At 39.5% G+C, this 27,919-nt stretch overlaps 1 protein-coding gene and 2 non-coding genes across 3 annotated transcripts; 1 reads left to right on the top strand and 2 right to left on the bottom strand.

Annotated features, from left to right (window-relative positions):
- Nucleotides 1–4,999: 4,999 nt before the first annotated feature.
- Nucleotides 5,000–18,003, top strand: trib2 (tribbles pseudokinase 2). Its single transcript, XM_063001369.1, has 3 exons — nucleotides 5,000–5,408; nucleotides 8,639–8,931; nucleotides 15,419–18,003. The coding sequence occupies exons 1-3, from the start codon at nucleotides 5,133–5,135 to the stop codon at nucleotides 15,888–15,890; spliced, it is 1,041 nt and encodes a 346-aa protein (XP_062857439.1). The 5' UTR covers nucleotides 5,000–5,132; the 3' UTR covers nucleotides 15,891–18,003.
- Nucleotides 18,004–24,663: 6,660 nt separating this feature from the next.
- trnak-uuu (transfer RNA lysine (anticodon UUU)) lies at nucleotides 24,664–24,736 on the bottom strand. The gene has a single exon. It is a non-coding gene; the product is annotated as a tRNA-Lys (tRNA).
- Nucleotides 24,737–25,747: 1,011 nt separating this feature from the next.
- Nucleotides 25,748–25,820, bottom strand: trnak-uuu (transfer RNA lysine (anticodon UUU)). Its single transcript has one exon. It is a non-coding gene; the product is annotated as a tRNA-Lys (tRNA).
- Nucleotides 25,821–27,919: the final 2,099 nt, after the last annotated feature.

Here is a 27,919-nt window from a genome sequence, read left to right as displayed (position 1 = left end):
GGACCCACTGTGACCTTCTCCAACTGCCATAATCATTTCAGAAAGAAACACCCTTACAGTGGAAGTCTAAAGGCCTGGTCACACCAGTGACTTGTAAGTAAGTGGGTTTAGTCAGGCTGAAAATAGGAGGTTTTAGGAAGACATGATCTGCCAACTGATTGTTCAGTTGGCAATTTAGCCATGACGTTGCATTTGAGTTGCATCTAACTAATTTAACCAAGCAGGTTGTACACATAGAGAAAGGTAAAACATTTCGGCAACAGTTTGCCGATCTGCCTTGCCTGTTCAAGCTACTATGGACCAGATAGGCTGACATCTGCCGTAAGCAGTAAAACACAACCATAAAATACAACTATAAATCCATCTAATTTAGCCTCTCTACTGCATTCTTTGTTGCTACATATTTATTGAATAATTTGTAGTCAGGTTGAGCAATGTTGTAATAAATTGTATCTCTTACACTGCAAACACTGCTTCTGCCATTGCTATGTATCAACGTTAACTATCAATCACAACCCCCTTCAGAGGCCAACCTAGCAGAATAGAAGCGCTACTGGTCACTGGTGCAAATTCACAATTCAACAAAATTGAACTTTGTGCACAATTTTGCCTGGATGCATTCACACCAGAATTTTGCATGTAAAAATGGATGTTAAGGCACCCAATGAACATTTAAAATATCTTGGTCAGGGTCACAAGATCCTTTCAGTTCTCTTAGACCATTTTGGTTTTCTCCCACCTCCTAAAACATACAGACAGTGGATTTGCTGCCCCAAACCACCCATAGTTTTGAGTGGATGTGTAAGTATGTGTTGCTCTGCAATAGACAGTGTTGCTGGACCCACTGTGACCTTCTCCAGGATTAAGTATTTGTGGAAATAAATGGAAGGATAAAAAATTTCCCCTTTCTAATTACAGGACTAATTTCCAACTGATTCTTGTATAAATGACCTTTGATTAATTGTGGTTTCCCTTTTTCCTCAGTACAAAGAAACATGGTGATATTTTAGTTCATGTTTGCTCATGTGCTACAAATGTGGTTGACAGACATTAGGTTGAAACGCTAAAGTATTCCTTTAACATCTGGGATCTGTAGACACAGCCATCTGGTCATGAATTAAATTCTGCTGTCTGTGGGGGCAGCATGAACAGGATTAATCATTGACAGCGGCGGTCAAGTGCTGATATGAAGCAGCTGGTTGCATCAGCTTTAAATATAGCGACACTTGTGGTTAATATGTACAATATGTAAATCATACAAAATACAGTGAGCAAAGATAACATTCATTTATTTTAAATAGCATGTTGTGAATGAATGTTATACGAAAAAATTATGTTAATAAATATATAATTTCATAATATAGTTTCATGATACACTACTATTAATTGCTCACAGTGGTCAACAAAATAATGGAAACTATAATATAAAGCACACATGAATTAATTTTTTCTGAGAACTTTTTTCTGGTTAGGGTCTCCACTAACATTGAGACTATAAATACACTAGTACTTGCACTACATGCCCAAAGGTTTTTGAGGACCCACTTTTTTTAGTGAATTTATCCAATTTAGCATAAAATCCAACATACTGTATTGTTACACATACTGCTAACCAGACAGGCCAAAGACAACAAAGCAAAATGGCTGCTCAAGTGGTGTAAAGCACACTATCATCTAAACCTGGAGCAGAAAAAACACATTCCATGGAGGGATACATTGACTGTACCCTTAGGCAGACTATTAGGTATACATATATGATACATGGATATACCTAGATATATGATACATAAGGATTTGTCAGATTTATACTGTAAAGAATGAATAATGGTCTGGGATAGTATTTGACAGCTTAAAATTGGGTCCTTTAATTCTTCTGAAATTTTAAAAATACGTCATACAGAAACATACATTTGGATTAACAAAAATTGCAGTATTGGCTGCTTTAAATTGTTCCTAGGTGTAAATGAATGCAAATAAATAAATGAATGAATGAACAAATGAATGAATGATGAGTGTGTTGCCAAGCAAAGGACTGGGCTGTAGGCACCAATGTACATGACATAATAAATCACTCACTTAACCGCTTATCCAATTAGGGTCGCGGTGGGGTGCTGGAGCCTATCCCAGCTTTTCAATGGGTGCAAGGCACACAGTAACACCCTGGACGGGGCGCCAGCCTATCGCAGGGCAGACACACATACACACACCCATTTACCTATAGGGCAATTCAGTGACTCCAATTAACGTGACTGCTTGTTTTTGGACTGTGGTTTTTAAACCGGGGCCCTGGAGGAAAACCACACAGACATGGGCAGAACATGCAAACCCCGCACAGAAATGACCTTGACTGCCTTGCCTGGGGATCGAACCCAGGACCTTCTTGCTGTGAGGTGACAGTGCTACCCACCAAGCCACAGTGCCGCCCCGACAAAATAAATTGGTAAATAAAAATAAATGATTGAATAAAGTGAGTGATATATTCTATATGACCACAATTTGTGGACATGCAAAAATCATATCGTAGTCTAGTGAGTAGAGCTTTCGGCTATTAATCAAAAAATTTGAGAGTTCGAATCCCAGCTCTGCCATGCTGCCACTGTTGGGTCCTTGAGCAAGACCCTTAGCCCTGTTTTCTCCAGGGGCGCCGTACAATGTACAATGGCTGACCCTATGCTCTGACCGCATGCTCTGACCCCAGCTTCCAAAGAAGATGAGATATGCAAAAAGATAATTGTACTGTACTGTACACCTGTATACGTATATATGACAGATACAGGCATTCATTCTAAAATCATATCCAGAACTCTGGGTTGGTAGCAAAAGTGAATGAATGAATGAATGAATAAATAAGTGAATGAATGAATGAATGCAGACATTTGTATCTTGTAACAGAAATGTTCAAATCCTACCCTTGATATAAGTTCACTATTTAGGTACAGTCATAAATTATTAATATGAATGAATGAATGAATGAATGAGTGTGTTGTCAAACAAAGGACTGGTCTGTATGCACCAATGTTTGCTCATGATAAAATAAATTGGTAAATAAAAATAAATGATTGAATAAATTGATTGATATATCCTATATGACCACAATTTGTGGACACACAAAAATCATATTGTAGTCTAGTGAGTAGAGCTTTGGGCTATCAATTAAAAGGTTGACAGTTTGAATCCCAGCTCTGCCATGCTGCCACTGTTGGGTCCTTGAGCAAGATCCTTAGCCCTGTTTGCTCCAGGGTCGCCGTACAATGGCTGACCCTGCGCTCTGACCCCAGCTTCCAAACCAGCTGAAATATGCAAAAAGAGAATTGTACCAGTGGTGATTTCTGTAAGACTGCAAGGGAAGCTCAGCTTCCCCTAAAATGTCAAAAATTAAATGGTCAAATATGTACAGTTGTGTTAACATTTCATTGACTACAAATGCGTTAGAACACGTTCATCTCGAAGACGAGTTCGTTCAGAATCAGCTACTTATCACAAATCGACTCGATTTTGTTAACTTAACTCATACAATGCATTTACCCGCAGACGCTGAGCATCTCTTTGCTTCTATGGGGCTGCATGGGCGGGACTTCGAAACTAGCCGGTCATTGGATAAATGCCACGATTTTGTCCCGTCCCCGGACGCTGAGCGTCTCTGGGGGTGAATGGGGCTATGGCCGGGTGTGGACGCTGAGCTTCTGCAAGATGATTGGAGGATCAGTCGAAAGGCTGAATCCCGTTTTGATTGACAGCTGTCGCTGGGAGCTCCAGTACCATCGCGGATTTTGCGAGTGAAGTCGGAAGACAAACTGCAACCCCTTTCATGCCATTTTCTTGAAAACTAACAAAGGGGAGAATTTATACATTTATATGTAAATAAATTGACAAATTTTATGATGTAAGCCGACAATGAGCTTCCCCTCTTTGAAAGACCAGCAGCCACCACTGAATTGTACTGTACACCTGTATGTTCGAAATTTCATTGTACTTGTGTATAGTGACAATAAAGATTCTATTCTATTCTATACGTATATATGACAGATAAAGGCGTTCATTCTAAAATCATATCCAAAACTCTGGGTTGGTAGCAAAAGTGAATGAATGAATGAATGAATGAATGAATGAATGAATGAATGAATGCAGCCACTTGTGTCTTGTAACTGAATGCTAAAAATCCTACCCTTGATATAAGTTCACTATTTAGGTACAGTCATAAATTATGCATGAAAGCAGTTTGGGACACGACCTAAAAATTTGTCCAATCAGCTGTATTCCTGGGAATGACGTAAGGGGGGCGGGTCGGAAACAGCCTGTGCGTGTAGAGCAAGCCGAGAGCATTCAGTCAGCTTGTCCTGTGTAACACACACTCACTCTTTGTGTGTAGATGTGTGTGTGTGTGTGTGTGTGAGAGAGAGAGAGTGAGAGTGTGTATGTGGGGCTGACCTCGCACTGAATGGACTGGTATTCTCGGCCACGTAAGTAGTCAGCACACCGTGGGACATGATGCCATGCTGAAATAAGGGATAGGCCTGGGAAAGTCGGCCGTCCCTTTCTTTTTTTTAATTCCAGCACCTGAACCATTGACAACATTGCGACCATTACTGCAGGAGACTCCGGAATAAAAAGGGATAAGAAGTCACCATAAAGGAACGACATCGACCCGCGGGGGAACAAACAGAAACACACAAAGAGGCTTGCGATCCGGATGGTTTGCTTTTTTTGGCAGATGGCAAGCAGATCTGAATGAATAGAGGCCGCTGAATGGAAACGGAGCCGCGTCTCAGGAAAACCGACACCACCGATGCATTTCTGCCAGCCAGCACTTTGATCTGCTCTCTTTTGCACTGGGAAATCCGGCCGCATTTATATTAGCGTTTTTTTGCACTTGCCTACCTGTCTAAAAAGGGGGCAGCTCAATCACCAAGTCGTTCCATTTCAGAAACTGATTGCAAATAACAGGGTAACTTTTCTCCGTATTATTGCAATTTGCAACCTTATTGCAGCGACATTGTATCTGATAATCGATTGCACACTTGTCAATACGTGCAGCCTGATCTTGGTGTATCCTAAAACATTGAATTCAATCCGATTTAAGTCGACTCCAGACCCTCGAGTCTCCCAGCCTGAACAAACCCTCTCCACCACTCATGAGCATACAGCGCTCCAAGCCCATCAGCATCGCACGGTATGGGAGAGCGAGGCACAAAGCGCACGAATTGGACGACCTGTCTTGTCTACAACAGAGGACTGCAGAACCGAATCAGAGTTTTAGCCCCAATCTAGGTTTGCCAAGTCCTCCGGAGAGTCCGGACTCCACTCACCGGGTGTCCTGCATTGGGAATTACCTCTTACTTGAGCCGCTGGAGGGAGACCGTGTGTTCCGGGCCGTGCACTTACACAGCGGAGAAGAGCTGGTGTGCAAGGTAAGAGCCCTCAATCTTACAGCCAGGACGCGTCCTTACTGCTCTAGCATACTCTGTTTAGTACAGAAGTGTGCAGCCTGCAATGCTTGTAGTGCATACTGCACTGTCAGAAAAATTGCATTGCAGTAGTTTCAGTGACAGACTCTTGGTGTTCAAAGAACCTTCTCCTTTGAAGGATTGTCCAAGTAAAACTAGAACTGTAAATTATCTATTCTTTTTTGGAATATTCAGTATGCATGGTATTACTAAGTTGGGTCAATTTTAGGCAGTGTTTTGTCTTGATATAAAATACACCACTAAACAGTATTCAGGAACATCATACTAATGCTGGGCAGAACCCTCTTTGCACTCAGAACAGCATGTTCTTTCGTGGTATGGATTCCACAGGGTGTTAGATTTTTTGAGATTATTTTGAGAATATAGTATGCAAATTGATACAATATTGTTGCAGTATTTCATTTCATATATGGGCATCTAACAGGGTACTAGAACACTGTGCTTCATACACACACAGCTACAGTGAGCACTTTCAAGGGTTCCCACTTGGGAAAACCTTAAAGTTCCATGTGGAATTCTGTAACAGAAAGGCCTGCAGCTAGTACCCCTCAATTCAGAACCCCTAAAGTGTCAGTATGCTTAACACACATGACCACTAAATCTGCAAAGATGTACAATGTATTAGGATGCATATACCTACCTGAGTTTCATTTGGGCTTTATGTTGTTCCACATTGACCCATATTAGTGTGCTGAATTAAGTTAAGAACTGTTAGTGCTAAAGTAGGATTTATTTAAAAACACTACAGGTATTAGTGAAATAGTGTAGCGTGTAGCTTAGGACCTGCACTACCACTAATGTTGGGTAGAACTACTGAGGTAGTACTGCCTGCACCACTAAAACCAAGGTTAAATATAGTAGCTTGTCATAGTATAATTATGGGTGTCTTTCTTTTGACTGCCAGCACCAAGCACTACTGGTCAATCTTCACATGTTTAATTGTCTATAAAAGGGTAACCAGGTCACCTAGGGTCAATAGGAAGGCCTAAATGGTAATTGTGCTTGAAGAAATATGATTTGTCTTCTGAGCCTCTCTATTGTACTTTAGTTCTTTAGTAAAGGTTTGCTATTAAATGCTGCCTTTGTGTCTTTGCAAATGAGATATTCTTACAGCATTGATAACAGAGTGAGAAACACCATCCAGTGGGCAAACCCTGGAGTTACCATGGTGGTTTACTCAGTCATCAGAGAGGCTTGTGTAAGCCTGTTCATACATTCACACAAATAATGTATTAATTAATCTATATACTATTTTAATGCATAGAATACTATTGGTTCTTTTTCTGGTCAGGGTCATGTTAAATACCCTGAATAGTGTACCAGTTTATTGCAGGACAACACATACTCACATTGTCACTTACATCTAGGGCAAGTATATAGAGGCCAATTCACGTTTTGCAAATTTTGGCTAAGGCTGGAGGTAACCCTCACAGACATGGAGAACACAGGGCCTTAGTAGCCTTGTTGTTGTTTTTAAAAAGTATGGTTATATTGTGAAGCATGCTACATATTTTTGACATACTATTAAGTATGGTAGTGTACATTTTCATTTGGGGGAGTATTTATTTTGGTAGTATCGTCGTGTTTTATTTAAAAGAATGTGAAGCATTGTGCTAGATTGACATACTGTTTAGTACAGTAGTACAGTTTGGAGAGACTACAAGGCACACTAACCTACTAGCTTTGCACACTGTACAGTGCAGCAGGTTGGGATGCACCTGTGCATCCCTGTACATAGACGAGTTTGATGCACCGAGTTATGATTCATTCACCTCACGATAAAGTTATTTGCAATTCGAGCACAGTAGCCTATCTGTTGGCCTTTACCAAATGCATTAGCCATTGTTGTCCTCCAGTTTTCAAGACTGGTTTGTCCTTCTGCAGGCCACTGTCAGTAAGTACTCACCATGGCTGTCTGTGAGCACTCCTTGCTGTTTAAACCCGGTCATCTGGTCCTCACCATCTGGCTTTCATCAAAGTCACTTAGAACTTCATGCTGCCCATATTTTCTAAATTTAACATGTGTACTACGATTAACTACCAACATCTGATATATCTCTGACCATGACATGCACAATTGTTTTAAAATAGGCATTGATGTATTTGAGGCTCATTGATGTATTTGCAAATAAAGGTATACGGGATACTACAAGGTACAATACCATAAACAGTAAATTACTATAATGTATGTGTATGTATGGTAGAATGCAGCTTAGAATGCATACTACCACTAAATTAAGTTGAGTTTGTAAGTTTTAATGTGGTATAATTTATTGTAAATTTCTGATGCACCCTAAAACCTTATTTTTGGCACCCATGATTAAGTAATGTGTACCACTGGTCTATACCTGGAAGGCCACACAAAGTCGCCATAGAGATTAGATATTAAATTAGTAATTTTTGCAGTAGATAGGTCGGAAATGGTGCTTGAAATGACTGTTGGCTCTTTTAGTGCATTTCAGAATGTTTTCAGTAAGTGCCCTTCTGATATTTTTTGAGATTTACAAAGGATTAAGAAACCCCATGCAGTGGACAAACCCAGCAGTTACAACCAACTGTCTAACTGTGCATTGTGAGCATGTGCAATCTCTAATGAACCCCATTTAATAGGACTACATTGCAGACAGGTGGAATGTAAATGCCCATACTGTAGCTGCTTTAGGCATAAAACACCTCATTTTTTATGTAACATGCCAAGGTAAAACTTCATGTAGTGGGATGTGTGTGTATGTAGGTGTGTGTATGTAGGTGTGTATGTGCATTGTGTGGATAAAGTAAGGCAATAATCCAGATGACTCTGCTCACACCTTGTTAAGGTTTAGGCTTCCACTGTTCGCCACGGTCATGCTATATTTACCCAACCTCCCTTTTATGTGCCTGTTACTAAGCAACATCAAAGATCAGTGTCTGTTTTGGAGTCTTAAATTTGCTGCAGAGGTGTATGCCTTGCCTCCTGATGTCGTGTGGGTTGCAGTGTCAGTGTAAACTATCTATTGTCTTCCAAAGTGGAGGCTTAATTGAGGTGGTAAAAAAAAAAAAAAACTAAATCTATAAGCTCAATAATCCTGGAGTGCCAGAACCTCTAAGAAAACAATCTTTTTCCACTATGCAATTGTCTTGGAATCAATGACTGTGTGTAATTAGCTCCACAATGTTTCCTACTCTGTTTGCAGGTGTTCGATATCAGCCAGTATCAGGAGTCCTTAGCTGCCTACTTTGTTTTGGGAGCCCACCAGAACATCAACCAAATAGTGGAGATCCTTCTCGGGGACACAAAGGCATATGTGTTCTTCGAGAGGAGCCATAGCGACATGCACACTTTCGTCCGCACTTGCAAAAAGCTGCGAGAAGAGGAGGCTGCCAGACTTTTCTATCAGATAGTATCGGCTGTGGCACACTGCCATGACAACGGCCTGGTGCTCCGAGACCTCAAGCTAAGAAAGTTCGTCTTTAAGAATGAGGAAAGGTAAAAAGTGTTATTATGACTTTCTAACTTGCTAGATGAAATTGAACTAAAGTGCATGAAACGCATGTAGTGGTAAATATATTTTGCAGGGGTGCTCAATCAACAACCATAGGAATCAGCTTCACAAAGGACAATGAACAAATGTATTATTTTTTTTACAAATTTTTCTCCCAATCTAGTTGTATCCAATCAAACTATTGCATTATGCTTCCTCTCTACTGATGTTTATCTCCACCCTGGTTGAGGAGAGCCGTGACTTACACACGCCCTCTCCTACACGTGTGCATTAGCCGACTGCATCTTTTCATTTGCATGAGGTGAGTTCATGTGTGGATCAGCTTTGTGTACGGAGAGACACACCCTGATCCTAATTATCCCTCGACTCTGTGCAGGCGCCATTAACCAGCCAGCAGAGTTCGTAGTTGCATCAGTTATGAGGTCCCTTCCAGCACTCTGCCCTTGAACAACAGCCAATCGTTGTTAATGTAGGCGCCCAGTCTGCCAGATTACAGAGCTGAGTTTCTAACCGACAGGTTCAAAATGTCAGCTCTGCTGCGTTAGTGTGTTTTACCGCTGTGCCACAAAAAGCACTCTCATTAAGAAGTTTACAGCCCATGGTACTATGACTGATCTCTCTGGACATGAAAAAAAAATTTTTTATTGACTTCAACAAAGGATTACTTGAATTGTGGATAAAGAACCTCAGTCAACCTCCAAACAAATTCAAGTTGACCTGCAGACCCAGAGTACGACAATGTCAGCTCACACTGTTCATTTTTAACTGAATGAAATGTTATGCTATAGTAGAGAACCAAAGAGAACCCCACTGCTTAAAAAGCCAGACTGGAGTTTACCAGAACTTACCTGAGGAATCCACAATCCATTTGGGAGAACATTCTTTGGACAGAAGAGCCCAAAATAGAGTTTTTTGTTAAAGCAAAACATTTTACATGGCATTGTTAAATCTGAAGACTACAGAGCGCAAGGTAGGGCCTAGTGTGAGAAAGCTGGGTCTCTCTAGGTCGTGGATTTTAAACCATACTTCAAAAAGCACCCAGAAATGTGGCCAACAATAACTCTAGATCTAGATGAAACACCTGTGGAGATATCTCAAAACCTTTAAATCTGAGAGACCTAGAGCAGTTGGCAAAAGAAGAATGGTCCAAAATTCTAGTACAGAGGCATAGAAACGTTTTCAGTTACCGTTTTTCAAAGGTTGTCCTATCAAATATTAAGTTTAGGGTGTAAAATATTAAGTTCTGTGTAAAATAATTTCATATTAAACATCCCCCCCCCCACCCTACCCCATATATAAATATATATATATATATATATATATATATATATATACAGTGTATCACAAAAGTGAGTACACCCCTCACATTTCTGCAGATATTTAAGTATATCTTTTCATGGGACAACACTGACAAAATGACACTTTGACACAATGAAAAGTAGTCTGTGTGCAGCTTATATAACAGTGTAAATTTATTCTTCCCTCAAAATAACTCAATATACAGCCATTAATGTCAAAACCACCGGCAACAAAAGTGAGTACACCCCTTAGTGAAAGTTCCTGAAGTGTCAATATTTTGTGTGGCCACCATTATTTCCCAGAACTGCCTTAACTCTCCTGGGCATGGAGTTTGCCAGAGCTTCACAGATTGCCACTGGAATGCTTTTCCACTCCTCCATGACGACATCACGGAGCTGGCGGATATTCGAGACTTTGCGCTCCTCCACCTTCCGCTTGAGGATGCCCCAAAGATGTTCTATTGGGTTTAGGTCTGGAGACATGCTTGGCCAGTCCATCACCTTTACCCTCAGCCTCTTCAATAAAGCAGTGGTCGTCTTAGAGGCGTGTTTGGGGTCATTATCATGCTGGAACACTGCCCTGCGACCCAGTTTCCGGAGGGAGGGGATCATGCTCTGCTTCAGTATTTCACAGTACATATTGGAGTTCATGTGTTCCTCAATGAAATGTAACTCCCCAACACCTGCTGCACCCATGCAGCCCCAGACCATGGCATTCCCACCACCATGCTTGACTGTAGGCATGACACACTTATTTTTGTACTCCTCACCTGATTGCCGCCACACATGCTTGAGACCATCTGAACCAAACAAATTAATCTTGGTCTCATCAGACCATAGGACATGGTTCCAGTAATCCATGTCCTTTGTTGACATGTCTTCAGCAAACTGTTTGCGGGCTTTCTTGTGTAGAGACTTCAGAAGAGGCTTCCTTCTGGGGTGACAGCCATGCAGACCAATTTGATGTAGTGTGCGGCGTATGGTCTGAGCACTGACAGGCTGACCCCCCACCTTTTCAATCTCTGCAGCAATGCTGACAGCACTCCTGCGCCTATCTTTCAAAGACAGCAGTCGGATGTGACGCTGAGCACGTGCACTCAGCTTCTTTGGATGACCAACGCGAGGTCTGTTCTGAGTGGACCCTGCTCTTTTAAAACGCTGGATGATCTTGGCCACTGTGCTGCAGCTCAGTTTCAGGGTGTTGGCAATCTTCTTGTAGCCTTGGCCATCTTCATGTAGCGCAACAATTCGTCTTTTAAGATCCTCAGAGAGTTCTTTGCCATGAGGTGCCATGTTGGAACTTTCAGTGACCAGTATGAGAGAGTGTGAGAGCTGTACTACTAAATTGAACACACCTGCTCCCTATGCACACCTGAGACCTAGTAACACTAACAAATCACATGACATTTTGGAGGGAAAATGACAAGCAGTGCTCAATTTGGACATTTAGGGGTGTAGTCTCTTAGGGGTGTACTCACTTTTGTTGCCGGTGGTTTAGACATTAATGGCTGTATATTGAGTTATTTTGAGGGAAGAATAAATTTACACTGTTATATAAGCTGCACACAGACTACTTTTCATTGTGTCAAAGTGTCATTTTGTCAGTGTTGTCCCATGAAAAGATATACTTAAATATCTGCAGAAATGTGAGGGGTGTACTCACTTTTGTGATACACTGTATATATATATATATATATATATATATATATATATATATATGGGGTGGGGTGGGGGGGGATGTTTAATATGAAATTATTTTACACAGAACTTAATATTTTACACCCTAAACTTAATGTGTGTGTGTGTGTGTATACACACACACACACACAAATAAACGTGATTTAAATACCATACATGATGTTTTTTGGCCATGACCGTATAGGTGTCTGAAAAGATTTTATATGTATATTACATATATAAAGTATCTATCAAAAATACTACATTGTGTATAACACATGCTTGAGCTCACCCTGCCTTCCACTACCACTATGGTCCTGTTCCCACAGTTATTTTATAACTGTGATAAACAGTTAAAAAAAACTTTAAAGTATAGTGGAGGAAGTATAATAATTCCAAACTGCTTTACTGCTTCAGGGCTGATTTGGTATGACTTACATTATAGGCATTTAAGTTCTTGTACTATGTGTGTACAAGTCTGATTAAATATAATGTTTAAACATTTACATAAAAATTTAAATGAACATTAAATTACATTTAATGAGCAATTAAAGCAGAACTAAATAGGTAATTTCAATGATTTACATGGGCATCAGTAGAGCCTTGCTCTGAAGGAATAATGAATTAGGCATTTGGGCCACGTTAACATGCTCCAGCAGGGCAGATTTAAATGTAAAATATAGCCTTGCCATGTGCCTTGCCTCTAAAATTAGGCTGATGTCATAGCAGCGTGTTTTATGACTTTGGGTGGTCTTGCCATTTAAGCTAAACCATGTTGGCACACTTGCTAAATGAGTCATCTCGGCTGGTATTTCTGTGGCTCAGCACTCAGAAAGGTAGCGATTTTGGCCGCAGTTCTAAATGCAATCTCAGTGACCTTACTGTTCACTCGCACTGTAGCCCTGGATGCTACCTCTTTAATGATTGATGGCAGACTGCCGTGGTAGATCTTGACAAAGTGGGAGCTTCTACCTTGGCCTGAAATAAAACACCACATTTGCACCCGGATGGGAATGGGCACAGAGAGGCAGACAGAATTTGATCCTCATGTTGAGAGTACAACCAGCGAGCTTTGCTGGCTTACTGACCTAGTTATGTTACAGGGCACTTGTGACTATTGACGTACTATTATCAATGTACAATTAAGATCAATAGTTCACATACACTTGATTAAATGTCATGACTATCTTGAGATTTTTCTGTGACAGAATGATGAAAACAGATCAGTTTGTGAATTTTATGAAAACATGTTGGATAACAGCATTTAACTTTGTGGCTAACTGATTTCTTAAAAGCCACGAAGGGTTGTGACTGAATAGAGCTAATTATCTCTCTGTGCCCACAAACTCATGCTAGTTGCTCATACACTTAACTGCACCCATTAAAATATATTTCGCAGTGGTCCCTTTTTAAAGTCGGAAAGAAAAAGCAGTCATCCTATAACAGCAGGGCGTTTGTCTAAATGAAAAGCAATCCAAGAATATGCTGGAACATAAATGACACTCCTTAAAGGCTGCTGCACAAGACAATCCCTTTCTCTTGCTTTTACTTTTACTTTGCATGTTCTTTCTGTGTCTGCGTGGGTTTACTCCGGGTGCTCCGGTTTTCTCCCACAGTCCAAAGACATGCAAGTGTGGTAAATTTGAGATACTAAATTGTCCATGACTGTGTTTGATATAACCCTGTGTGAACTAATAAACCTTGTGTAATGAGTAACTACCGTTCCTGTCATGAATGTAACCAAAGTGTAAAACATGACGTTAAAATCCTAATAAACAAACTAACAAATACTTTTACTGTATGATTACCAGCTAACTTTAAGTTTGGCACCTTAATGTGCCATTTTGGAGCAGAAGCATAACTAAATTAAACAGGTATATGAATAGTACAAATGGTTAACATGCCCACTAATTTCTCAGTGCATTACGTTTAGTTCTGACCCTTGTCTTGTAAAGTGTTTAATCTAGGTCAAATTAGTCTGGGTAATCTGCCCATCCCTTTACGTGCAATCCAGAAACCATTAAAATAGTTTATCTTTTTGTGGCCTGGTCTGTTTTAGCCTGGTGTTAATCGACATCCTTTTCAGACTCGGCGTGTGCATGTATGTGGTTTTTCCACTCTGCAGTGAAGGTGTGAGTCATGTACACTGCATGTAATTTGAGGGTTATTTTCAGCGGGCAGCTCTGCTGATGTAGTGGAGTTCTCCTCTGCTGCACAGAAACAGGTTATAAGGTCAGGTTGGTGAATGCATGCCATACTTATCTGTTCAAAGTATGACACAGATTAATGTTTGAACATTAAAAGTCACAATGCCAGGAGGAAAGAATTATGGACCAGTAAATCATGCCTGTTATTTTTATTCAGTTTTACATGCACGTTATTTATTAGTAAGAGTACACTGGGGTTATAATTATAGCCATAAAAAAGTTTAATAGCAGTTTCTTCCTATATGGACTCACATATAATACGTGCAATGACTAGAATATCAATAGTATGACTCCATAATTTTAACAACATGAAGGATGAATATGAAGCATTAACCCAGGATGCTGTGCTTTTCTATCTGAACGTTTTAAGCAGTGCTTTAGTACATGTGCACTACTACCCTTAGTGGTTAGGGTACCAGACTAGTGATCAGAAGCTTGCTGGTTCCCCACCACTGCCAAGCTGCTTCTGTTGGGCCACTAAACAAGACAAGGGCATTGTATTCAGACAAAGTTATTGCTTAACTTTGAGTATGTTGCACTTATATGAGTTTTGCACTTCTGGTTTTATTTGGCACTAATTAGATCACACCCTTACTGTTTGATTACAGCCTGCACAGCATGATAATTAGGCTGGATATCTGTGGAACTGGATTAAACTTTTGGAAATCATGTTGAATTAATAAACCCCAAGTTATTTCATCATCTAATTTCGCTCAGCACTGCAATCAACCATGCCTTATTAATACTTGCATATTTACACTTGCTCTTTGATTTCTAAAGTTTTTACCAGTCACAGATGCACTTAAAACTAGGATTCTTTTTTGTTATTTGAATCAAAGAAGTTGTTTGTATAGCTTTTGTCTTAAGTTTTTTTTTTTTTTACTGTCATGCTGTGTTAGTTTAGAGATTTAGCCTTGCAGGTCTCCTAGGGTGTCTTGTAGTCTAAGGCTGAAAATAATTATATAAGTTATATGGTGACATCTGCTGGTGAAGTCTTGAAATTGCATGTCCTTTTTCATTTATTTTCACTAACCGCATCAAGTTCAGTCCTGGAAGGTTCAGTACCTCGAATTCTGGGAGTAAAGCAGGAATACCCCTAGACAAGGCATTTAAAATGTAATTTTTAATCTAAAATGCAATATATTGTGCTGTTATTATAAAGAGGAATCTTGGTTATAACAATAGTAAGCTTAAGCTTTTAATTAAATTGCAAAAATTCTGTTGTATTTTCTTGGTATGTTGACATAGAAAATGGATTTTAATACTATTTTTATTTTTTTGCCACACAGAAGTCTTGTTAAATTGGAGAGTTTAGAAGACACTTACATCCTGAAAGGAACCGATGACTCTCTGTCAGACAAACACGGCTGTCCAGCGTACGTAAGCCCAGAGATCCTCAACTCCAGCAGCAGCTACTCTGGAAAGGCAGCAGACGTGTGGAGTCTGGGCGTCATGCTGTACACCATCCTCATCGGCCGTTACCCTTTTCACGATGTGGAGCCCGGCTCGCTTTTTAGCAAGATCAGACGAGGGCACTTCAGCATCCCAGAGACGTTGACTCCCAAGGCACGCTGCCTGATCCGCAGCATCCTGCGACGTGAACCTGCCGAGCGTCTGACCTCGCGCGAGATCCTGGAGCATCCTTGGTTCCTGGCAGCCACCGGCCAGACTGGGATTGTCCACGTCAGGGGAGAGCGTGAGGTGGACCAAACGGTGCCAGAGGCCAACATGGAGGACGAGCTGGAGCAGTTCTTCAGCTGAGCAGCACAAACTTAAAAGACATATTGCCACGTGTTATAGATTACAGAACTCATGCAAAGGTGTCTATCTTCATTTCCCATTCCATGGAGAAAACGGCAAAGGTCTGGCTTGATGGTGTGGAACACCTTCAGAAAGAACTTTATGTCAATGTTCAGTAATGTAGCAGGACTTACAACTATTGAGTTCTTTTTTTATTTTAAGTGGTGCTCATGGGGTGTTGAAGTCATATTAAGCTAGAAAAACACAATGGCACAGGAGACCTCAGCCACGGAGAACAAAACCAACAAGCAAACTGCAACCACTCCTTTTCTGATTCATCAAAGAAGACGTCTCCGCATATTAAACGTAAAAATCATTTTGTTGGATGCATCTGTATTTATTCTTTGTTTTAAAGTAGGTTACTTACAATTCTGCTCTTTCATAGCCTTAAAGGCATATACTATAACATGTATTTGCCAGTTTGTAACTCTTCTTTACCACCTCTGCAGCCCTGCCATGCACCCTTGTTTATTTCCTTAACTTGCTGTTTTGTTACTTCTGTAAGACTGGATTACATAAAATGTGAATCAGTGATTTTTCAGACGTAAAAAAACTATGGCTGTTCTGACCTAAAGCTAAACATTTTAAACAGCAACTGCCAAAATCCTGGTTCTTCTGGCTCGTGCTGTCTGTGTTAGCAACATTATTTTGCCCAGTTTTTCATTAGTCATTGAACCTCTGATATTGGCCATCATGTCTGTCTGCATAACGAGTGGAAAAAGTCCCTTTTTTCTCCCTCAATCTTCTATGTGCTTTACTGGCTGCTTCCTATTTGCACAAATCAATAACAGCTGGCTGGACACTTTAAAACAGAATATTTATTTTAATTGGCTCATCCTAGAACTGCCAATTTAAATGAAAAACAAAACCTTTCAATAAAATAATTCAGTCACTGATTAATAATGCAGGTAGGAGGACTGAAATAAACAGACTGAGACTGGTACTGGTCTGCATAATGGGTAGAAGGGAACTGATTTGGCTTGGCAACGTTTATCTTATCTACCTTTTTAATGAAAGCTGTATAGACTGCCAGAATGCCAAAGCAAATATACCTTCTTGTGCTGATTGGTACTGATTGGAGTATTTAGTTTTTTCTCCTGTTAAGAGACTAGAAAATTTCAGGGACCTTTTTTCTCTGAGTATATAGTTTATTGTTAGATTCTGGAATTGATGCCAAGTGTCTGATTGAAAATCGCTTAACCTCTCCTTTAACTCTGCTTTACTTGTTGCATAAGCTATTCATTTAATTGTTTCTTTGCTGCTTCTTTCTGCTCTTGCCGAGAGGCGCTACAATAAAAGGTCCATTCCATCTCTGGACTAGCATCTATTTAATTTTCATTTCTTGCTTCTGCTGAAGTGAAAGAGCTTTTAATTTAAAGTAACTATTATATTTAAAATGAGTGCAGGATATTGTTTCCTTTCCATTTCACTGATATTCTAGGCAATATGTTTGACACAGGACAGTTGGCATTAAAGTCTGTCCCAAGGTTTAGAAGAAACCATCTAACTTGAGTGCCAGTATTTGTGCCCCACACTACCTATGCCGATAATGTCTCTCCTTTTTTTCTTTTAGGACTCCACTCCAGTTAAACAATGTTAATGTAACACCATTGTCTCTAGTACCTCGTGTTACTTTTTTACTGCCTGCCTAGGTTCTGTGAAATGTTCTGAATAGGTACATGTGGAAATGTTTTGTTGTATATCAATGTTACTTGAAATTGTGATCTCTCGTCAATGGCATGTACCCTTTTGAATGCTTTAGCCTAGCAGGGGGGTGGGGAAGCTGCTTTCCCCCTTTTGTTTCCTGAAGTAAAATTCTTGCATTTTTAAATGCTAAAGAGTTTTAAGTTGCTTCTGTGAGCATTAGGTTTATTGTTTTGATATGTAACTTGGTAGAATGAACTGCCCACTTTAGCCTGTGCTGACCGAAGGACTTTTTTGTTGTTTTTTTCTTTGAAGGGGGGGGCATGCATGGTGGGATATCTGCCTCAGATGCTCTGATTGTAATGTAATTGATTTTGGTGTTTTTGTCCAGATTTATTCAGTAAATAAATTGTGACCTGCACATTGAAAATGTCTTGTGTTTCCTTTTGAATTAAATAAAAGATAGGTCAGCACTCCACAATGGCACAAAATAAAACATGAAACTTTTTCTTTCCCTGTTGCCTTAGAAACTGATCAATATACAATGAAACCTGTAGTTATTTAATGATTTAATTGTTTTCAGCAATTTCCCAAACCCTCAAGACCTTTTTAAAGACTTCAAAATAAAAGTCACTCAGGCCTTTGGCTTTGAATTCATACTATAAAGGATTTTGTCCCACATTAGTACTTCTTTTTTGGTATGGCTGCTGCTAAATATGTCTGGGACTCATGAGGATAATCCTACAGATAAAGATTTCAAGACTTGTACATTGGAATAGTTTTATTTGCAGCAGATCGATCTCTCACCACCAGATGTGCATTAGATTGCTCCACATTTCATACATGAAGGATGCAGAAAATAATGTTAAATACAGCAATGAGCACCAGAAAAAACCAAAACCAGACACCGAAATTAAGAACTTTATTCTGCATACTTTTTTTTCACCATAGCTAATTGTCATAAATTAAATATGGACAGACTAGGAACATTAGTTTTGAAAACAGATTTATTTTCCCAAAAAGGTCAAAATGAAAGAAAATATGCATTAAAAATTAAACCTATAGAAATGTAGAAAATGTTCCTTCCTATTGTCCCAATTTTAATTGGAGTTACAAAAGTTATTACAGTAGTATTTGATAAATGTATGAATTACTTTATTTATTCAGACTTACCTGCAGTTATGTAGTGTTTTGCAAATCTTTTTAAAATTCTACTATAGCAGCAAATTATTAAAACAATAATGCAATTACTGTGTACTTACGTGTGTTTAAAAAAGAAAACATTACTTTTTTCTAACAGAGCACAAATAGACATTGCCTCTTCAGTTTGGTTTTCTATATGACATTAGTTATTATAATTCTTTGTTTGCTCTGTTTTATTAGGAATTAATATAAAACTGCATGTAAGAGTAAAAAGGCCAAAAAAAGACACAATATTCTGGTTACTGTCATGGTGTGTCGGTGCCACCAGGTGGCACTGGACACAGGGCAGAAATGCATCCTGGACAGGATGCCACACGTTTTTCAGAGCGCCACAACCCTTACTAGAGCTCTTGAAGGTTTTGTAAAGCCTGAACAACTGGATTACAAGTGCAGCAAAAGTCACACAACACAAATCTCCCCTTATGTTATCACATGAATATCGGCCGTTAGATAACAGTGTGCACTATAATTTGTTCCTTATTTATTATTTGTATTCTTCATCTTTAGAGGATCTTTATCTATAAAGAAAAGTCAGGAATGGATTTACTTTACTGCCTTTTGTTTTTGGCTTACTTGTGAATTCTGTTTTCTTTGTAGATGTATGGAAATGGTTCAGGCTTTAAAAACTGCAACAATCCACAGCAGTGCAAATGTGCTCACCATCGCTTTAAAGAGGTTTGACTTCGATGGGAGCAAAATCACCAAGGTATGTTCATAGATCACCCAGCTTTTCTATTTTTTGTTTTTGTGTATATGACAAAAACAAGTTTAGTAGTACACATACTACTGTATTATTAAGCAAGAAAGCAGCACTAAAATACAGAATCTCTTTATTTGTTACAGTGTATCACAAAAGTGAGTACACCCCTACCTTTTCTGCAAATATTTCATTATATCTTTTCATGGGACAACACTATAGACATGAAACTTGGATATAACTTAGAGTAGTCAGTGTACAGCTTGTATAGCAGTGTAGATTTACTGTCTTCTGAAAATAACTCAACACACAGCCATTAATGTCTAAATAGCTGGCAACATAAGTGAGTACACCCCACAGTGAACATGTCCAAATTGTGCCCAAATGTGTCGTTGTCCCTCCCTGGTGTCATGTGTCAAGGTCCCAGGTGTAAATGGGGAGCAGGGCTGTTAAATTTGGTGTTTTGGGTACAATTCTCTCATACTGGCCACTGGATATTCAACATGGCACCTCATGGCAAAGAACTCTCTGAGGATGTGAGAAATAGAATTGTTGCTCTCCACAAAGATGGCCTGGGCTATAAGAAGATTGCTAACACCCTGAAACTGAGCTACAGCATGGTGGCCAAGGTCATACAGCGGTTTTCCAGGACAGGTTCCACTCGGAACAGGCTTCGCCAGGGTCGACCAAAGAAGTTGAGTCCACGTGTTCGGCATCATATCCAGAGGTTGGCTTTAAAAAATAGACACGAGTGCTGCCAGCATTGCTGCAGAGGTTGAAGACGTGGGAGGTCAGCCTGTCAGTGCTCAGACCATACGCCGCACACTGCATCAACTCGGTCTGCATGGTCGTCATCCCAGAAGGAAGCTGACGCACAAGAAAGCCCGCAAACAGTTTGCTGAAGACAAGCAGTCCAAGAACATGGATTACTGGAATGCCCTGTGGTCTGACGAGACCAAGATAAACTTGTTTGGCTCAGATGGTGTCCAGCATGTGTGGCGGCGCCCTGGTGAGGAGTACCAAGACAACTGTATCTTGCCTACAGTCAAGCATGGTGGTGGTAGCATCATGGTCTTGGGCTGCATGAGTGTTGCTGGCACTGGGGAGCTGCAGTTCATTGAGGGAAACATGAATTCCAACATGTACTGTGACATTCTGAAACAGAGCATGATCCCCTCCCTTCGAAAACTGGGCCTCATGGCAGTTTTCCAACAGGATAACGACCCCAAACACAACCTCCAAGATGACAACTGCCTTGCTGAGGAAGCTGAAGGTAAAGGTGATGGACTAAACCCAATTGAGCACCTGTGGCGCATCCTCAAGTGGAAGGTGGAGGAGTTCAAGGTGTCTAACATCCACCAGCTCCGTGATGTCATCATGGAGGAGTGGAAGAGGATTCCAGTAGCAACCTGTGCAGCTCTGGTGAATTCCATGCCCAGGAGGGTTAAGGCAGTGCTGGATAATAATGGTGGTCACACAAAATATTGACACTTTGGGCACAATTTGGACATGTTCACTGTGGGGTGTACTCACTTATGTTGCCAGCCATTTAGACATTAATGGCTGTGTGTTGAGTTATTTTCAGAAGACAGTAAATCTACACTGCTATACAAGTTGTACACTGACTACTTTAAGTTATATCCAAGTTTTATTTCTGTAGTGTTGTCCCATGAAAAGATATAATAAAATATTTGCAGAAATGTGAGGGGTGTACTCACTTTTGTGATACACTGTATATATATATATATACAGTATATACAGTGCCTTGCAAAAGTATTCAGCCCCCTTGAACTTTTCAACCTTTTGCCACATTTCAGGCTTCAAACATAACGATATGAAATTGTAATTTTTTGTGAAGAATCAACAACAAGTGGGACACAATCGTGAAGTGGAACGAAATTTATTGGATATTTTAAACTTTTTTTAGAAATAAAAAACTGAAAAGTGGGGCGTGCAATATTATTCAGCCCCCTTGCGTTAATACTTTCTAGCGCCACCTTTTGCTGCGATTACAGCTGCAAGTCGCTTGGGGTATGTCTCTATCAGTTTTGCACATCGAGAGACAGAAATTTTTGCCCATTCTTCCTTGCAAAACAGCTCGAGCTCAGTGAGGTTGGATGGAGAGCGTTTGTGAACAGCAGTTTTCAGCTCTTTCCACAGATTCTCGATGGGATTCAGGTCTGGACTTTGACTTGGCCATTCTAACACCTGGATACGTTTATTTGTGAACCATTCCATTGTAGATTTTGCTTTATGTTTTGGATCATTGTCTTGTTGGAAGATAAATCTCCGTCCCAGTCTCAGGTCTTTTGCAGACTGCAACAGGTTTTCTTCCAGAATGGTCCTGTATTTGGCTCCATCCATCTTCCCATCAATTTTAACCATCTTCCCTGTCCCTGCTGAAGAAAAGCAGGCCCAAACCATGATGCTGCCACCACCATGTTTGACAGTGGGGATGGTGTGTTCAGGGTGATGAGCTGTGTTGCTTTTACGCCAAACATAACGTTTTGCATTGTGGCCAAAAAGTTCGATTTTGGTTTCATCTGACCAGAGCACCTTCTTCCACATGTTTGGTGTGTCTCCCAGGTGACTTTTTATAGATATCTTTGAGAAATGGCTTTCTTCTTGCCACTCTTCCATAAAGGCCAGATTTGTGCAGTGTACGACTGATTGTGTCCTATGGACAGAGTCTCCCACCTCAGCTGTAGATCTCTGCAGTTCATTCAGAGTGATCATGGGCCTCTTGGCTGCATCTCTGATCAGTCTTCTCCTTGTTTGAGCTGAAAGTTTAGAGGGACGGCCGGGTCTTGGTAGATTTGCAGTGGTCTGATACTCCTTCCATTTCAATATGATCGCTTGCACAGTGCTCCTTGAGATGTTTAAAGCTTGGGAAATCTTTTTGTATCCAAATCCGGCTTTAAACTTCTCCACAACAGTATCTCGGACCTGCCTGGTGTGTTCCTTGGTCTTCATGATGCTCTCTGCGCTTTAAACAGAACTCTGAGACTGTCACAGAGCAGGTGCATTTATACGGAGACTTGATTACACACAGGTGGATTCTATTTATCACCATCAGTCATTTAGGTCAACATTGGATCATTCAGAGATCCTCACTGAACTTCTGGAGTGAGTTTGCTGCACTGAAAGTAAAGGGGCTGAATAATATTGCACGCCCCACTTTTTAGTTTTTTATTTTTAAAAAAAGTTTAAAATATCCAATAAATTTCGTTCTACTTCACGATTGTGTCCCACTTGTTGTTGATTCTTCACAAAAAATTACAATTTCATATCGTTATGTTTGAAGCCTGAAATGTGGCAAAAGGTTGAAAAGTTCAAGGGGGCTGAATACTTTTGCAAGGCACTGTGTATATATATATATATATATATATATATATATATATATACAGTATATATATTTAGCATGTATTTATTTACAAAAATACCCTAAATAATGAATACCAAATAGCTACAAGGTATAAAAAGGCAACTTTCTTCATCAGAACAATTATTTAAGTAAAGAATTGGTATGTACCAATTAAGATAGAACCACATATTCAACATTAAAAAAGAAATAAATACAACATGGTCAGTAATCCACAATATTTAGAAATGTAGCATGCAGACTTACTGTCCTAATGTTCATTTTGTTGGAAATCAGAGAAGGACAGAAGCTCTCACCATCACAGTTTCAAGATGAAGAGGAGAGAGAGCAGTCCTGTCTCAGATCTATGGTGAGAGAAACTGAGAGTAGTCATATTAGTATTTTAGTATGTAGGAACTACAAATGTATCTTGGAAATAACATTTTATTGGGACTTTTAATGTTTTAACCTTTTTTCTAGAACTGGATGTCTCTCTCTCTCTCTCTCTCTCTCTCTCTCTCTCTCTCTCTCTATATATATATATATATATATATATATATATATATATATATACAGTATATATACTGTATATATATATATATATATATATATATCAGTGGCGGCTGCTGGTCTTTCAAAGAGGGGAAGCTCATTGTCGGCTTACATCATAAAATATGTCAATTTATTTACACATAAATTCTGCCCTCTGTTCCTTTTACAAGAAAATGGCCTGAAATGGGTTGCAGTTTGTCTTTCGACTTCACTCGCAAAATCCGCGATGGGACTGAAGCTCCTAGTGATTAAGTGACTAATGAAGTGTATTGCTTTGGCAATACGAATGTCCCTATTTGTCATGCCAATAAAGCTTCTTTTGAGTTTGAGTCTGAGAAGTGATGGTGTAGCGCTCAAACGAGCTGTCAATCAAAACGGGATTCAGCCTTTCCACTGATCCTCCAATCATCTTGCAGAAGCTCAGCGTCCACACCCGCCCGCCCACAGCTCCATTCACCCCCAGAGACGCTCAGCGTCCGGGGGCGGGACAAAATCGAGGCATTTATCCAATGACCGGCGAGTTTCGGAGCATTAAAAAAAAAACCTTAACGCAGTCCGATAGAAGTGAATAGACGCTCAGCTTCTGCGGGCAAATGCATTGACGCTACGGGAACGTATGAGTTAAGTTAAGAAAATCGAGTCATTTGTGATAATTAACGAACTCGTCTTCGAGATGAACGTGTTCTAACGCATTTGTAGTCAATGAAATGTTAACACAACTGTACATATTTGACCATTTAATTTTGGACATTTTAGGGGAAGCTGAGCTTCCCTTGCAGTCTTAGAGAAATCACCACATATATATATATTCCAATTTATAATGTTTATAATATTATGTAATGTTTTTTAATTCTCCAATAAAGGTTTAAAAACTAAAGTGTCAAGGAATCATTATAATTCTGGATGTTTTACTTTAGATACTTTAGACTATAGTTTAGACTGTTTTATATGCTTATAGTTTGCATAGTTTTGGGGCGCTTCCTAAAAGTTTGAATTCAAAACAAGATGATACATATACACAATGTAGTTTAAAATATAAAGGTGGTTAATAAAATGTAAAACTCACCACTAAGCTGTACATGCACTGTATTGTCTCAGACTGCCCTCTATTGACGATACAGTGTTCTTACTTCCTTTCCATAAAAAATATTGCTTGATTTTATTGCGCACGGTCAAATAGGCTTACTATTTTAGTCATAAATATCGCACAACATACAGAAACTACAACCTTAGTTTGTTAATGACAATACTGCTCACAAACTTAATAAGAAACTCACCGCCCGAACAGGGACTTGAACCCTGGACCCTCAGATTAAAAGTCTGATGCTCTACCGACTGAGCTATTCGGGCTCTGTGTAATGTAGAAGACCTCAGTTTTGCAATGGTAAAGACAGAAACGTGTTACTTATGTGATTATCAATGTTGCTATAGGCCACTTGTTTTTAAGACATTTTTAAAGCTTTAAAAGTTCACGCAGGCCTTTGGCTTTGAATTCATACTATAAAGCAGGCATGTCCAAAGTCCGGCCCGCGGGCCATGTCTTCTGTCTTAAATTGCATTACTTGTGGCCCGCCAGCACAATCAAACAAAAGTAATAATGTATATTTATTCAAGATGTAAATTTCCCTTTTCACCAATTGGTGACACCAACACTGTAAATACGCATTCATGAGAAGCAGCAAAAACGCGAATGAGACGTACTCATTGATATGACGTGATAAAAGCGACACAGGTTGGAGAAACAACAATTAACGGGTATAAAATTTAACGTGACGTATTGTACCAAAACAACGACCTAAGAATTTGAGTGGTGGAGAGCACTTATGCCCAGTAATAATTTAGAGAAACTCAGAGTTCGTGTCGTTTTTTTAGTACATAAATCCACGTTAAGCTTCATTTTTGTATATTTTGTATATTTCTGAAAGTTTTAAAGTTAATTTAGAAATTCAGGTAGCTTGTGTTCAGATTTGTTTATCTGAATGCTTACATTTGGTTGTTGTTTGCTGTGTGAAAATAAAATTATTAAATAACAGCATAATGATATGCTTATTTTATTGTTTAAAATAATGTCATCAGGTTCTGTTGGCCCCCGGGCACTTTCACATTATCAAATCTGGCCCTCCTAGAAAAAAGTTTGGACACCACTGCTATGAAGGATTTTGTCCCACATTAGTACATGCATTTTATCCCACATTAGTATACTGCATTGTCTCAAACTGCCCTCTATTGACGATACAGTGTGCTTCCTATCTCCGTAGAAAAAGCCATTTATCACATTGTTTTGTGCTTAGTGAGCTACAAGCTTTTCAAACCTTAGTTTGTTAATGACAATACTGCTAACAAAGTCAACAAGAAACTCACCGCCCGAACAGGGACTTGAACCCTGGACCCTCAGATTAAAAGTCTGATGCTCTACCGACTGAGCTATCCGGGCTCTGCTTATAGCTAAAGACCAGTTTTGCAATGGTAAAGGCAGAGAATATGTTGTATTCGCATGTTGTAAACTGTCCAAATGATATTAAGAACATTTCTTGCATTTCCCCCTATTTCCCCAGTTCCCGGTGTAGTCCTATCCAACAACCCGACAGCATTTCACTTCTTTTCACCTGCATGAGTTCATATTGCGCTTTGCTTACCCTTACAAATTGACGCTTTTCTCAGCGTTTGGTTTGATAGGTGCAGTAAAACGTCAAAGTGCACCGTGACACGAAAATGCATTTGTGTGAAATAGCCGTTAAGCATACACATATACTGTATATGTATGTTTTGCACATCTAGTGCACTATTGCACATCGTTCACTTTAACAGTATTCGAAGTTGCTACACGGTCGCTACTAATGCAATTGACACCTTATATGGAAGCCGGGAGCCTTCCACTACCTGGATTTATATTTACATTTGCGGCATGTAGCAGACGCTTTTATCCAAAACAGCTTACAATTATACAATTCAAGCAATTGGGGGTTAAGGGCCTTGCTCAGGGCCTCAACAGTGGCCACTTGGCAATAGTGAGGCTTAAACCTGCAACCCTAAGATTACTAGTCCAATACTTTAACTGTTTAGCTACCTCTTATTTTTGATTTGCACATATTTTATGCCTGTGTATACAGGGGCGGAGCCAGGGGGTAGCCAGTGGTGGCCAAGGCCACCATAAATTAATCTTCGTGCTGATTTGGCTTACTAGTGTTGGTCAGTCTGTATCATATTGTTGAAAGAAAATTTAAATTTGTTTTCCATGCATTTACGCTAGCATGTTCTGGGGTTCAATTGAGTGTCATTATTACACACAAGTTGGCAGCCAAATGATAAAGTATTGCAAAGGTTGATAAAGTATTGCAAAGGTTGCTATATTTTGGTTTTTCACTTGTCAAGGAAAATAAAGAGAAAAAAAGCTTATTATGTGGGTCTTCGTGATGTAATTCTACATGGCATTACTGCCTGTATAGGTAAATGAGTGAGTGACCACATAAAAAAAGGTATCAGTTTCTGTGCCACCCCTGTGTGAGCAATGGTCTCAGTCTGGCCCCCCCCTATGAAAATTAAATTTTGTTGTACTTGTACAATGACAAAAAATTTATTCGTATTCGTTTAGCTGTATTTTCCTCTATTATTATTTGTACTTTGTCTAAAGCGCTTATCGTATTAAAGAACTACACAGGAATACTAAACCTCTCTCAATTATTACTGGTCATAAGTTCTCTCCACTAATGTCATTTCTCAGTCGTTGTTTTTGCACAATAAGCCATGTTAAGCTTTGTCCAAAGTAAGCATTGTTCGTACGGCCTGAGTCACTTTTACCATATCAAACAGTTCGTCTCATCGGAGGCGCTTAAAAAAAGATCACAGGCAAACTGGGTCAAAGTTCAATCAGGTGAACTTTAAGCTCTGTGGCAGGCTAAAAAAAAAATTTAAGCTCTATGTAACAAATGTACATAAACAGAGGTTTTACTTTCCAAAGCAGTTTTAACTTTAGTCATATTGCGCCATCTAGTGGACGAGTAACTAAAAAGGGGTTGTGTTTCTGATAAAATCCAATAAGTTAAAAATCCAACAACAAGGCTTTGCCTAATACACTCAAACCAGAAGACATACTAACATGCTAGTGTCATGTGCAGTGTGCAGTGCTGAGAATGGTCCACCAAACAACATAATTTAGTCAGTAGAAGTCCTCCTATGGGGCTCCCTTTTAATTGATAAATGGTGTACAGTGGAGTGACGAATTGTACAGTGCAGTACATGGGCTACAGTCAGTCAATTGGTTGTTTTGCAATAGAGTACTACTGTTATTCATTTGCATAAATGCTCAATAATTAATTCATATGTATTTGTACAAGTCAAAAACATCATATTTGAAGTGGATATATGCATTGATTGTATATTAAATGAAACAAATTTGTTTTTTTTTCTCACCATATATGTGACCAAAACTACCTGTGTGGTTTGGAAGTACATGCACACAAATATGTGTGTAATTAGTTTCTGCTGAATTCGTATATTGAAGCATTCTAATTAGCAGGTTATACTTCTAAATGA

The sequence above is a fragment of the Trichomycterus rosablanca genome, chromosome 9 (genome assembly GCF_030014385.1).
Source record: "Trichomycterus rosablanca isolate fTriRos1 chromosome 9, fTriRos1.hap1, whole genome shotgun sequence".
In the NCBI taxonomy this organism is placed as follows: Eukaryota; Metazoa; Chordata; class Actinopteri; order Siluriformes; family Trichomycteridae; genus Trichomycterus; species Trichomycterus rosablanca.
This window is presented reverse-complemented; position numbering and strand designations above follow the sequence as displayed.